We start from the raw sequence: 12,764 nt of genomic DNA on the forward strand, positions 1-12,764 counted from the left end.
GTGGCTTTTGACAGCTCTTCTCCTTTGGGGTAAGTTGAACTCAGGGAAGTGGTTAGAAGGATACAAGCTTCAGCAATGAGGAGTTAAGATTTTTGTTTGTTTTCCTTTGATATAATACAAATCATGAGCATGGAGACAACTGTATCTGGGCTTTGATGGTTTTATTTATTTATTTATTTATTTATTTATTTATTTATTGGTGCTTACCACATTAAAAGAATGTAAAGGGGAATCCAGAGTTAGCATGACATCTGCAAATCTCAAATTAAAATAAAGCCTAATTGTAGGTAGGGGTGTAGCTATGGTGGTAGAGCACTTGCTTGAAATGTGCCAGTGCCTGGGTTTGATCTTCAGAAGTAAGGAAAAAAGTCAATCAATACCCAACAGTTCTGCTGATACTTGCTTTTGAGAAAGAGGGATAGACAATCTCAAGAGACCTAAGGTATTCCTTCTGAGTCTACATCATTCTCTATTCCCAACTTGCCTTTTGTCATTATTTCCTACTGACAAACTGATGTTTGTATTCTCTCGTCTCTTGCAGTTCCAGTTGGTGGGCAAGTGGGTGAGTGACCGCCAGCCCAACTTCACTTATACCGCTTTTCTACTCCCAAAGAATGAGTCCCAGGACCTCAAGAAAAGAGTTTAGGGAGAGGATAGACATGAGAAAGATTTGTAAATTATGTAAAAGCCTCCCACATTCAGAGTCTGGTTTTTACAGAATCCTGATTTTTAAATTTTCTTAAGTTATCTAAGGTTTTCTGAATGAGCCCTGACTGCTCAACTCAACTCTGTATATACAACAACAGGGATGAGCCACACCTGCAGAAATGCAGAAGTAGCTCTGCTGGGTTTTCCAACACCCCCTAGATTAGTCCCCTCTGCAGGAGAGCCAAGTTGGTCTTTTCTCTGCAAAAAGAGCCAGGATCATACTGAGGACTTCAAAGTGAGGCATTTCTGATGCAAAAGCCTCTGAGGGTCTGTGTTTTACCCTTAGAGATAACACAGCATCAAGGACAAGGAAACTGGCTCCAGTCATTATCCTATCCTAAAATGCTACTTATACCTTACCAACAGGGAGAACCATGTCAGCAACCCAATGTTCCTCCTTAAGAACCCAATAGTCGGGCTGGGAATTTAGCTCAGCGGCATAAACGCCTGCCTTGCAAGCAGGCAGTCGTGAGTTTGATTCCTGGTACTGGTAAAAAACGAAAAAGACAAAAAAAGAAGAATCCAATAGTCCCAACACCCAGATTAAGATTTGATAACATAAACAAAGCTTTCTGAAGTGGGGCTTACATGCTCTTAAAGATGTAAATTCTCACTTGCCTATTTTTTCAAATTAATCTAAAAATGCATTTTTTCCTTGTGCTTTCCATGAAACTTTGCTAATCACTCAGAGCCTTTCTTTCACTCCATTTGTTGATTGTTTCTTGTTTTTATTTTTGTTTTATACCCAAGCAAACTTCACAAAGGCAGTGATCATCTTGCAGCCTCCATGGGTCAATCTGTTCCGAGAATAAAATGTAGCCTTGTGGTTGAGGGACCCCAGCTGCCTGGGCACAGCTTCGTACAGTGGCTCCTCAATGGCAGAACCATTCAGACCTCAACTGCCAGACACAGCATCAGTGCGGCAAGTTTAAGTGACAGTGGTGAATACACATGCCAGACAGGGCTCTCAGCACCAAGTGATCCTGTACAACTGGAAATCCACATAGGTGAATATGACATGACTAGAAATCAAAGTCTTCCTTTGTGTGGATGCCAGATTGTGTGTTTGTGTATGTGTGTGTACAATGCTCAGCTCTAAGAGACAGACACAGTGCTCTACAAGGTGAACGTCAGTCAATATATTCAAAACATTACACAAAGGTCCCCCCCATTGTGGGCCCCCAGTGAAGAGAGTAACTGGAGAAAACCTCAGACATGAGGATTTTATCATCATTTAAATTTATGCCAGGGTATAGTAAACAATAATTCAGACAAATGTATAAGGATGAACAATGAAGTCTCTCTACCATTCCATGACCCTAGTCCTGAAATTGCCTTCCACAGAAGCAAAACTCTTAGTATTTATTAGCTGTAAAGAATTCTATGGTTGATAGAATATGGTACATCTTGTATCTTTTGTCATATGAAAAGGAAGTCTCTTTATACTAATAGATATTTCCTTTTAAGTGTTTGCTGTATGACTATACAGTGATTAACTGTAACCATTCTGCCTGTTAGTAAATGTCTAAGATGTTTCCATTTTCCTACTTTTAAAAGTAATACTGTCATAAAAATGTCATACACATAGTCTGTACAATTCTAATAATATTTTAAACATGGAGTCATATGAGACTTTAATAAATAGAAATAGAAAAACAAATTCATCACCCTCTTAAATCTGTAAGTCATTTTACTTGTCAAGAGATGGAGACACAATATTCTTAGGGCAAAATGTTTTATTATTCTGGACAATATTTTAGCTAGTTACAATTATTTAGTTAGTTAAAAGCAAGGAGCTCAGATGTCTTTGTAATTGATAATATGAGAGGTACTACATGTTAGAGGCAGAATTACATTAATGCAAACTCTGTTGCTTTTAGAGGAAATGTGGTATAGCTAAGAAAATGTTGAGAATGTCCAGGGAAGAGTAGGTGCTCTTCGTGTCCATTAGGACTTTGAAAATATGTTCTTAGTATGGAGAGATGAGGAAAAGGTAAGGGTCACTAATACAACTGTCCCAATAAGAGATGTTGTTTATTTTGGGCAGAAGTATTCCATGGGTCAAATGACAAAATATAGTCTATAGCTGTGAAGAGCCCATTTTTTTCTTTGTATAAACTATAAAGTGCATATAACAAGCTTTAAATGTGCACCTCAGTAAATTTCACCATATACACAGTGCCTAACTCAAGAAACACAATATCTCTGGTCACCAATTGACATGTTTCTTAGGTTGTTTTTATGTGTTTGTTATATTGCTTAGGCTTATTGGCCCAAATGGTGCTAGTTACAGTGTACCTTTAAGCTGTTATTTATCTCTGAGGAGGCTTGCAGGCCTAGCCATTATGTCTCAATCGTGGGGCCTAGTTTCCATCAACTCAGCCTTAACTATGGGCCTGGTTTATCTCATCTCTGCTTTGATTCTGTCTTAGGCCTGGTTTCTTCTTTTTAACTGCCTATCTAATTTCTATCTAATTTAGCTATCTGTATTATATCTTAACTATCTGTAATATTTCACCCTCTGAAGAGCTATCTCCAACTGCCGTTAGGGGAAATGAGTGAAGATGGTTTAGGATTTTGTTGTTGTGGTTGTTGAAAAGGCTGCTGTTTTGATTGGCAGTCAGACACGCTCTCAGGGGCCGGTCTAGAGGCCCTCCATAGACATCAGGTGTGGTGGAAAGCAGGTGGATACCTGAAAACCTAGAGGAAACAAAACCAAGAAGGCAGATAAGGACACAGGATCCAAATAAGATTAAGAGAACTGCCACTGTTTTACCAGCAAGAGCTTTTATCAATCAGAGCCAGTAAGGACCTTTTTTACAGAGGATATAGACACGGCTTCTGGATTGGACAAAGCATTAACTTATTGGAGGTGATGGAGACCCATAGAGACATTAGGTGTCTCTATATGAATGATTTGGCTTTTAAAATTGCACAAGTTTAGCCTTGTATTTTCCTTAAAATGTCTAGGACCATCCAGTTTTGTAGGGCCCTGTCTCACTAACTGCACTGTTCTAGTGTCCTTTAAGGCCCTTTGGGTATGGTTAGTATCTCTGTATGGTCCATGACATCTTTTAGTCCCAGGGAAGGAACGAAGATAGCCAAATGATCATGCTGGTGAAATACATTTTGAGATCACTGGTGTTGGACAGGGGTAAGTTTAACTCATCTGTTTTTGTAACCAGGCATTTTTTAAAGAGTATCTCCCTATCTGTCTTAGCGGTAATGAAAAGATGCCACTGAAAGTACACTATCGAATTTTACCTGCATTGTTACTGGGTGTGTATACTGATCATGTGGATTTTGTCTCATATATTTAATGACATTGGGCCAAGGTGAGTAAAAGTGATTTTTGTGTTCTTAATATAAGGACACCTTTTGACTAAGGCATCTTGTGCTGGGAGTCAAATACACATTGTCATCCCATGCCTAGAAGTGTCTATCCTGATATCTGTGGCTATTAGGTCTAACAATGGGCCTTGGGACTTTGTACTGAGTTAGGAGGGGCTCTCCTGGTGCCTGTAGTAGGCCTCAGTGGTATTGTTGGGGAAAGCAAATTATGTCATGGACCATAAAGTGTAAAATGTCTAGGCCATTTTGTCACCTGGTAATGGTGAGCTGTTTTATGAGTTAATGAGGTTTTTTGTAACAATTTTGTAATTTGTTTCAATCCTTTCCTAGAGAAGAAGATATCTACCAGGGAAGTCCTGAGGTATTTGACAAGGAAAGTAGGCTACCAACTCAGCAGGATGTTTGTTTATATGACTTTCTATATTTTTATTGGGCCCATATTAAAAAGAAATTTGATTTTACTTTTTTTGTTGTTGCTGGGAGTTTTTTTCCTGAAACGATTCACTCTGCACAGAGGAGAGGGGCTCGGTCCTTGCGGCTGCTTTCCCCATGGCAGGCAGCATGCTGCTCAGCTCCTTGCATTTCCTCTTGGCATGGATTTGCATCCCCAATTTCTTGACAAACTGGAGGGCCCGCCTGTCCTTGGAGGGCTTGAGCAGCTCCATGGTGCACACACCTCCCAGATCACGTCCCCCAGGAGCTTCATGTGCTTGGTGAGGCGCCAGCAGCAGCAGGTATACCTTGGTATACCACAGCTATACCTCACACTTTCCACCTTGTGGCCAGTGTCGAGGCCCGCGGTCATGGGATAGTGCAGAGCCATGGCTGCTGCTCTTCACTGGCTTCGTGATATCCCCAAACTTTTCAAAATTTTTTATTTTTAACAGAATAAAACCAAATAGAATATAAAGCCAGTCAAAACAAAACAGTGAAAATGATACAAGACTTCAAAACAAGATAATAGGAAATCAACAATGGCTGCCATAATGCCTCTTGTTATCTTCAAAATAGCTGTCCATACCATCAGACATATTAAAATCATTGATAATCCCTTTTTAGGCTGTATAAGAATAACTATGAGGAAAGCAAAAAATAACATTTCAGACTATGTCACTAAAGGGGTAATTTATTTTTAATAGGAAATTTAAATTTTTTACTGGCTTGCAGGAATATTTAGATAGCAAATCACACTCTTGGTACCAACACTGGGTCCCATGGCTTACGTCAGGTATGAGTTATATTGGAATGGAGATCAGCTCTTTTGACAGCTGAGGAAGTCATGTGCATGGTCTTTTTCAAGTTGGCCCTAGGAAAGGAGATGATAAGAGAAAGACTTCTCCAAGATATGTAGGGTAGAATATGGGACTTTTTAGGCTGGACTTTTTAGGCTTGTTAATTGTTGAAGAGTTGTTAGAATTAGCTAATAAGGTAATATATTTTATCAAAGCATGATTTGTGGTTGTTGTTCTGTTATGTTTCGTTTGTTTTTTATGAAAGAAATGATTGTTAGTGAGGAAAGAACACCCATAAAGTATTTAAAAGGCTCAACATCTGAGGTATATTTCTTATTTTAATGAAGCTAAGAGAAGCAAGTTAGGCTGTAGATGGGTCTCCTGAGCCATTTTATGAAGGTGTCTCTAAAGGGTCTCATCTAGTTTTTCAATTTTTTTGATGATTGAGATCTTTAAGTACAATGAAGATGACAAAGAATGCCCAGTACCTTGGAAACACCCTGAATAACTGCTTCCTTAAAGGAAGGCCCATTGTTTCTTTGTAGTGTTTAAGAAGCCCAAACCTAGGGACAATTTTTGAGATTGAGACCTTTACCACTTCTTGTGCTCTCTTTGTCTTGTAAAGGAAAACTTTAATACAATTAGTGAAAGTATCCACCCAGACTAACAGGTATTGGAACACTTTATTTTGGGCACATGGGTAAAATCAACTTGCCAGTATTTGCAGGATATCTGCCAAGTCTCTGTGCAGCTGGAAGCACCAGGGTTTGGTTAACGGAATTATTTTTTGGCACAGTTACATATCTTATTCATTGCATAGTTGGAAACAGATTGTTTTTTAGAAATAATTTTGCCATTTGATGAGTTTTATCTCTTCCTAAATGGACTGTTTGGTGTAAAGGTTTAACAGCCTTTCATTGATTGGCAGCTGGGAGAACTCGCCATCTTCAGACTGTAACCACTCTGATGGAAGGAATTGGCACCTCCCCCACCCCAGGAAACAGACCCCTCAATTTCTGATTGAGAGTAGGTTGAATTTTGATCTAAGGGCCTTTCCCAGATCATGGGAGCTTAAAGAAGGAGCCTTGGGCACCCTTTCTTCAGGCGCATTTACTCATCAATTACCCTGTGACACCTTGTCAAGTCAGCAGGAAGTCAAGGAGCTGAGTTAGAGCCAACAGGAGACATGCAGAGGGGAGTGTTACAGGCTGAAAAATCAGGTTCCAGCTTACACCAGAAACCAGCCTTACCTTCACTGTAACTATAGGTACAAGTTTAGTAGCACTATCCACTAACTCACCAAAAATTTATCACTGTCTTTCTAGGATTAATCAACATGATGTAGGCTGTTTGCCCACTTTGTTTACCAGTAACAGCAGAGACACACCCTACAGTGGAAATTTTTTTCTTTCCTTTTTTTTGTTTTGTTTGTTTTCATGATTCTTCTTTTTATGAATGTGAATATTGTTTGTAGCTTTCTTGTTGTTGTTGTTTGGCTCTGTTCTCGTTTTTATTTCTTCCTTCTCTTTTTCCCTCTTGTCTCTTCATCAGTTTCTGAAAGTCCATGTAATCTTCTTTGTCCTCCAACCTTGCTTCTAATCTCTTCCTCTTCTTCTATTTATCTTTTCTTCCTAACCTCTTTTAAATTTTCTCCCCTAGGGATAAAAGTGTCATATTGAGGGCATGAGGGCATGTGTACTATGCACAATTTTCTGGTTTCTTTTAGATTTTGTTATATAACCACAAATATAGTTCATACAGGTAAAAGTAGCAAATTAATAGCTACCACAATTCAGTGAAACTTTGACTTATAAACTCAGTTTTTTTCTGAAGGCTGATTGTAGCTAACATTGTCAATTAAAGGCTCAGGCTTCTCTACACAGCCTTCAACGTCTCTTCCCTGTAGACAGGCAGATCTGTTTCCTTAAAAAGACATTGGCCCACAACTTCTCAATTAACCCCATATAGGAAAGGATATTATAATGTTCTTTCCAAAAATCTTTAAGGGTTAATTCCATATCTGAGACCCGCTGGAAGCACAAGTGGTCAGCCTTTGGGTCATAACTTAAGACTTTGGTAATATGTTACAACTAAAATTCTGATCATAACACAAGTTGTTCCTATGTCAGGCTAGTTGTAATTCAGTGGTCTATTGCATGTGATTTTCTAGGATGTGCTTGAGGCTGTCATTGCTGATTGTACTCCTTTAGCAAAGGTGACATAATTGTTCTAACTAGTTATTCTTCCTGATATGCCAACACTGAGATTACCTCAGGGTCATAAAAAATATAATAAGCCAATGCCAAAGAACCAGGACCTAGGCCACATAGGCAGCAACTTCTCATCCTCAATAAACTGAAGGAAGCCAGCATTATACTAAATGGACATTACTGAAGGCTTTCACTCTAAAATGAGGAGCAAGACAAAGATGCTCAGTGTTTCCACTCTTATTCAATAACATAGCTCAGGAAACATTAGCCAGAGAATTTAGACAAAAGATATAGAAGGAATAAGGATAGGAAAGAAAACAGTTAAATATCATTATTTGAAGGTGACATAATAGAAAAGTGCCACCTAAAGACCTCTAGGTTTATTAACCAAATTCAGTAGCATAGCTGAACACAAACTCAACAGTCAAAAATTAATAGCAGTCCGGTACACAAATAGCAAACTCATTGAGAGAAATTAGTGAAGCAATACCTTTCCAAGTAGCATCCCCAAAAAAAGAAAAAAGAAAGAAAGCAACACTTAGGAATCAATCTAATAAAGTAAAGATCTTACACTGAAAACTACAGTACCCTAAAAAGGGAGATTTAAGATGATATCAGAAAACGGAAAGATACCCATTGCTCATGAGTGGGAAGGAAAGACCCAGAGAAAAAATGGAAATAAAGCTTTTGTAAATAAAACAGGGAAGAAGGATTGAAGAGAGGGGAGGGGAATTGGGAAAAAAAAAGAAAGATGTGTTATGTACATGTACAACTTTCCTATGAGGAATGTTATCATTATGTATATCAGAATTTTAGCAATAAAAGGGAAACTAGAGTCGGCCTTAGGATTACAGTATAACTGCTAAGCTAATACTCATCCAACAAGGAAGCAGTCACATAGCAAGAGTACATGGGAAGAACAAAGGCATTTTGGGGAAGGAATGGGACTGGATACTCTGGTCACCCACTTGAGTGACTGGTTCCGATGTTCCAGTCACCCATCTGAGGGCTGAGGTCTATGTGCATTTTACTTGAGCAGATGATACCAATCATAGTACAATAGTACAGTCTCAAGTTACTGTTTAACCCTCAGGGAAGCATGTAGGCCTGGTCATTGCATCTTTATCGTGAGGCATAGGCTTCATCATATGCCCCTCAAGCCTGAGTTGTGACGCATTCTCATCTTCTGCACTGACTCCTTCGGGGGCCTAGTCCTGTCTCACTGCCTATTAATGTATGTCTAACTTAACGGCCTATAACAGTGCTAGATACAGCAAAGCTTTGGGCCTTTGTTGTTCATCTCTGCGGAGGCTTGTAGGCCTCGTGATCATGTATCCATCTTGGGACCAAGTTTCTATCCACTTAACCCTTAACTATAGGTGTGGTTTGTCTCCTCTCTGTTCTGACTCTATCTTGGGCCTGATTCCTTTTGAGCTGCCTATCAACTTCTATCTAATTTTGCTATCTGTAATACTTTGGTGTACATATATGCCTATCACTGGAAAAGTCCTAAGAGTGGAATTGCTGGGTCACAAAATAGGTATATTTCAGCTTTCAGAGAGACTGCTAAATAGATTTTCAGAGCTGTTGTACCAATGCATAATTTATCATTTTATACAGAGGATAAGAGTTTTGTTCCTTTCCATGCTCACCAACACTAAATGTTTTAATTTTTGCCATTGTAGTAGATGTATAGTAATAACACACTGTAGTTTTGTGTTTCCTTAATGACTATGATATCAACAGTTTTCACATGTCTATTATGTATTTGAATATTCTTTTATAAAGTATCTGGCATATCTTTTTGACAGTTTTTCTATTATTAGCTGTCTTTTTCTTATTGACATACAGTGGTTATTTATATATCTGGAATGAGTCTTTTTTCAAGCATTGCACATACAGTCTCACATCTGTGGCTTGCCTTTTCACTATGGCAGCATCAAACACTCTAAAAGTTGCTCTATGTGTAGCACTGGAATGCCTGCCTTTCATTTTAGATATGTTCTGAAGGGAGAAAAGCCCTACTGTCTCTTCTCCTCCTCATGTCTCTGAAAGCCTAATTTTAATTTATCTAAATGAATAGCCACAGGGAAAGAAAACCAGGGGAAGCTTTTGTGGTTATGTACAGAGGTGTATATTGAAAGGGAGAGCATTTGACCTGACATTTGTTTTGGCTGATGATATTGTGTGTGGGTATTCCTACCAATTCTGTAGCTCACAGACATCTGGATATGATTGTTATTTTGTCTTAAAATATGTCACCCTATTAACAAAGTTTTCAGAAGTTAGGAATACATTTGGTTTTTCATTTTAGTCTAACAGATTATCAGGGTCTTAACAATTTAAAACCACATTTATTATGTATCGGTTTCATGGATCGGGCTTAGCAGCATGCTCCACTTAGAGTCTCTCAAAGGCTCTGAGCAGGGTGTTGACAGGACTGTGCTCCTTTCTGGCCCTCTTCCAGGGTCATCAGCAGAGTTTACTTCCTTGTCATTATGGACCTGATGTCCCTCTTTCTCGTCAACTGGGAACTCCATTGTTTTCATGCATTTTGGGGTCTGTGTTTTTTTCAGCTTGGCTGCTGCTTCAGCCTTCCAAGAGAGTCCTCACTGAAGGAGAACCTTTGACCTTGAGGTGTCATGGATGGAAGAATAAATTGGTATACAATGTGGTTTTCTATCAAAATGGAAAGCCTGTTAAGTTTTCTTATCAAGATTCTGCACTCACTATTCTGAAAGCCAACATGAATCACAGTGGCGTCTATCACTGCTCAGGCAAGCAAAGATTACCTGTCCACTTCACATCGACAAGAGTACCTGTGATGGTGAAAAGTATTGTATCTAAATAGTTACAGAGCTATAGTTGTAAAGATCCAAAGGACCAGCATAAATCATCTAAATCCTCATTTCAATTCATAAGAGATAAACTGCTTCAGTAAATGGGTCCCTTCCATTGCTCTTTCCAGTATACCAAGTCCTATCAATAATCACAGGAGCTAAACTCAAAGCCAGGACATAATGAAGATCCATTTTATCAATCTGATTTTAGTTTATAAAGATTAGAGACTCCTTCAAGGTAGCTAAAAGAGTTATTAGAAAATAGCCCAGTAGAATTTCATGAATGCTCCATGGAAGTGGCAACCACAAAGACATTAAGAGCTGTTTCATCTGTCTCTCAAGGACAGTACAGCCTTTCTGGTCCTATTTCTCTCTAAACATCTGCAAACTAAGCAGCTTCCCCTGTCCAAGTTTACATGTAGCTCTTGCTCTGACCATTTAATGATCTTTCCTCTTAGCACCCACAGTCACCAGTGACATTTTTCCATCCAAAAAAAACTCATTCCTGTGGGAAAGAAATTACTGTCTTGGATTATTGTTTGAGAGAGCACAAGTAAGGAATCACTGAACTGACAAGGATGTGAGCTAGTGCCTGCTCTGGGTACATCATTACCAAGAGGGTGCAGTTATATAATACCATGGTCATTCAGGGAAGATTGGGCCATATAAAGGAATTGTCCTCTATGGATGCAAGCAAGCTGATAGTGTTAATTATGTCTGTTAGGAAACCCCCATAGTTTCTCTCTTGTAAGCGGGAAAAATTCAGCTTATGGATGCAATTTCTAGGGAACAAGGTAGGACCTTGTGAAAGGACCTTGATGCTGAAGGAGACAACTCTGTCCCCTATCAACTTTCTCTTCAGAGCTGTTTCCAGCTCCAGTGCTAACCTCATCCTTCGGCAGAGGATCCCCACTTCAGCAGAGGAAACTAGTCAAGCTGAGCTGTGAGACAAAGTTGCTCCCACAGAAGTCTGGCGTGCAACTTTACTTCTCCTTCCACATGGGCCACAAGACGCTGAGGGGCAGGAATACATCCTCTGAGTACCACATTCTAACTGCTGGAAAAAGTGGTTCTGGGTCCTACCGGTGTGAGGCAGCCACAGAAGATGGAAATGTCCTTAAGCGCAGCCCTGTGTTGGAGCTTCAAGTGCGTGGTGAGTGAGGATTGGAAGCGACTGGCAAAGGAGAAGGGGCCATTTGCTGCCATGAGGCTGAGGCTTGTTTAGGGGTTTGATGGCCCAGCCAGTAGGAGGAAGTGTTTTTAGGAAAAGCTTGGGGTTGGGCCTTTCCACCACTGGTTCAGAACTTCAATATGCTCTTCACAAACTTCACTGTTTCCCTTCCTGCCTTTTATTTTCCTTCCCTTCATCTCATTCTTCCCTCTTTTCTTCTCCTCCTTCATTTTCTGTTCTCGCTTCCTGTCACTCTTGTACCACCTTGTTGCCCACTTCTCCATTCGCACCCCTGCTCTGTCCCTCACCAACCATCTCACCAGAATATACTGAGCTTCTCCTGTCTGCTGCTAGTGGATCTGGGAATACAGACACTGGGGTGCCATTTTTGATTCACATAGTGGATTTATAGGAAGTGATCTTGTAGACAGCACATAAGAACCTGCCCAAGTGTCTGTTAAGAGAGGTAGTGAAATGGTGAGTTCAGGAGGAAAGGTTCTTTGGGAAAATCAAAATAAAGTTAATCTTCAATCCAAGCATTAAATAACGTAGAAATAGCAGTGATCTCTGCAATGAAGGAGTAAATCCTTAGCTTGGGTCCCTGGTAGTTAAACTCTTCCCAGGAGTTTGTCCTTGTGTGGACAGCATAGAGCCCAGCTGGCGCTCCCCCCAGTTCTCCAGGCCCCCAAATTGCCAGTGCCCCATGAGGACAAGCACACTAGGCCTCAGTCAATCTCATTCCAGACAGAACTCAGCCAGATCCTTCCGGTGTCTAAGTAGTGTCTCTTCTTTTTGTTTCTGTTTCAGACCTCCAGGCACAAATTTCTGTCTGGCTTCACATCCTTTTCTATATACCATTGGGCATAATGTTTTTGGCAGATACTATTCTCTTTATGAGAATATGTAAAGAACTGCCAAGCGAGAGAAAGTGGAATTTAGAAATCTCTTCAGCTTCTGATCATGGAGAGGAAGTAACTTCGGAAAATCCCAAAGACATTTAGAAGAAGAGATGAAGTATCAGGAACAAGACCCACAGCAAGAAAGGACACGCTGAAGCCCTGGCAGAGAGACAAGCATTTGCTTAGAGGGTGACCAAAGATTTAGGGACAGCCTCTGCCTCTTCCTCACTGTGGTAGCACTTAGACACAAATATCTGAAAATTAAATGCCACTTTCCAAAGCTTATAACTGTGGGTTCCATAGCTTATAAGTCTAAAATAAGCTGACTTCAGTTGAGACAAATGTAGAAATTT

General features: G+C 39.9%; 1 protein-coding gene across 1 annotated transcript; it reads left to right on the plus strand.

Moving 5' to 3' along the window:
• The first annotated feature begins 1,495 nt into the window (after positions 1-1,495).
• On the plus strand, positions 1,496-12,644 carry LOC100717232 (high affinity immunoglobulin gamma Fc receptor I-like). The gene is made up of 4 exons (XM_063252409.1): positions 1,496-1,715; positions 10,078-10,335; positions 11,204-11,494; positions 12,320-12,644. Exons 1-4 carry the CDS (start codon positions 1,496-1,498, stop codon positions 12,511-12,513), a joined length of 963 nt encoding a protein of 320 aa, XP_063108479.1. The 3' UTR covers positions 12,514-12,644.
• Positions 12,645-12,764: the final 120 nt, after the last annotated feature.

Source organism: Cavia porcellus, unplaced genomic scaffold, assembly GCF_034190915.1.
Source record: "Cavia porcellus strain 051 isolate PalLab524CR breed Dunkin Hartley unplaced genomic scaffold, mCavPor4.1 scaffold_1, whole genome shotgun sequence".
Taxonomy (NCBI): domain Eukaryota; kingdom Metazoa; phylum Chordata; class Mammalia; order Rodentia; family Caviidae; genus Cavia; species Cavia porcellus.

Excerpts from the sequence above, each read along its gene's own strand:
- LOC100717232 (XM_063252409.1), top strand. The coding sequence starts at position 1,496 with ATGGGTCAATCTGTTCCGAGAATAAAATGTAGCCTTGTGGTTGAGGGA. Across the intron at positions 10,336-11,203 it reads AGTACCTGTGATGGTGAAAA|AGCTGTTTCCAGCTCCAGTG; the intron begins GTATTGTATCTA and ends CTTTCTCTTCAG. Across the intron at positions 11,495-12,319 it reads GTTGGAGCTTCAAGTGCGTG|ACCTCCAGGCACAAATTTCT; the intron begins GTGAGTGAGGAT and ends TTTCTGTTTCAG.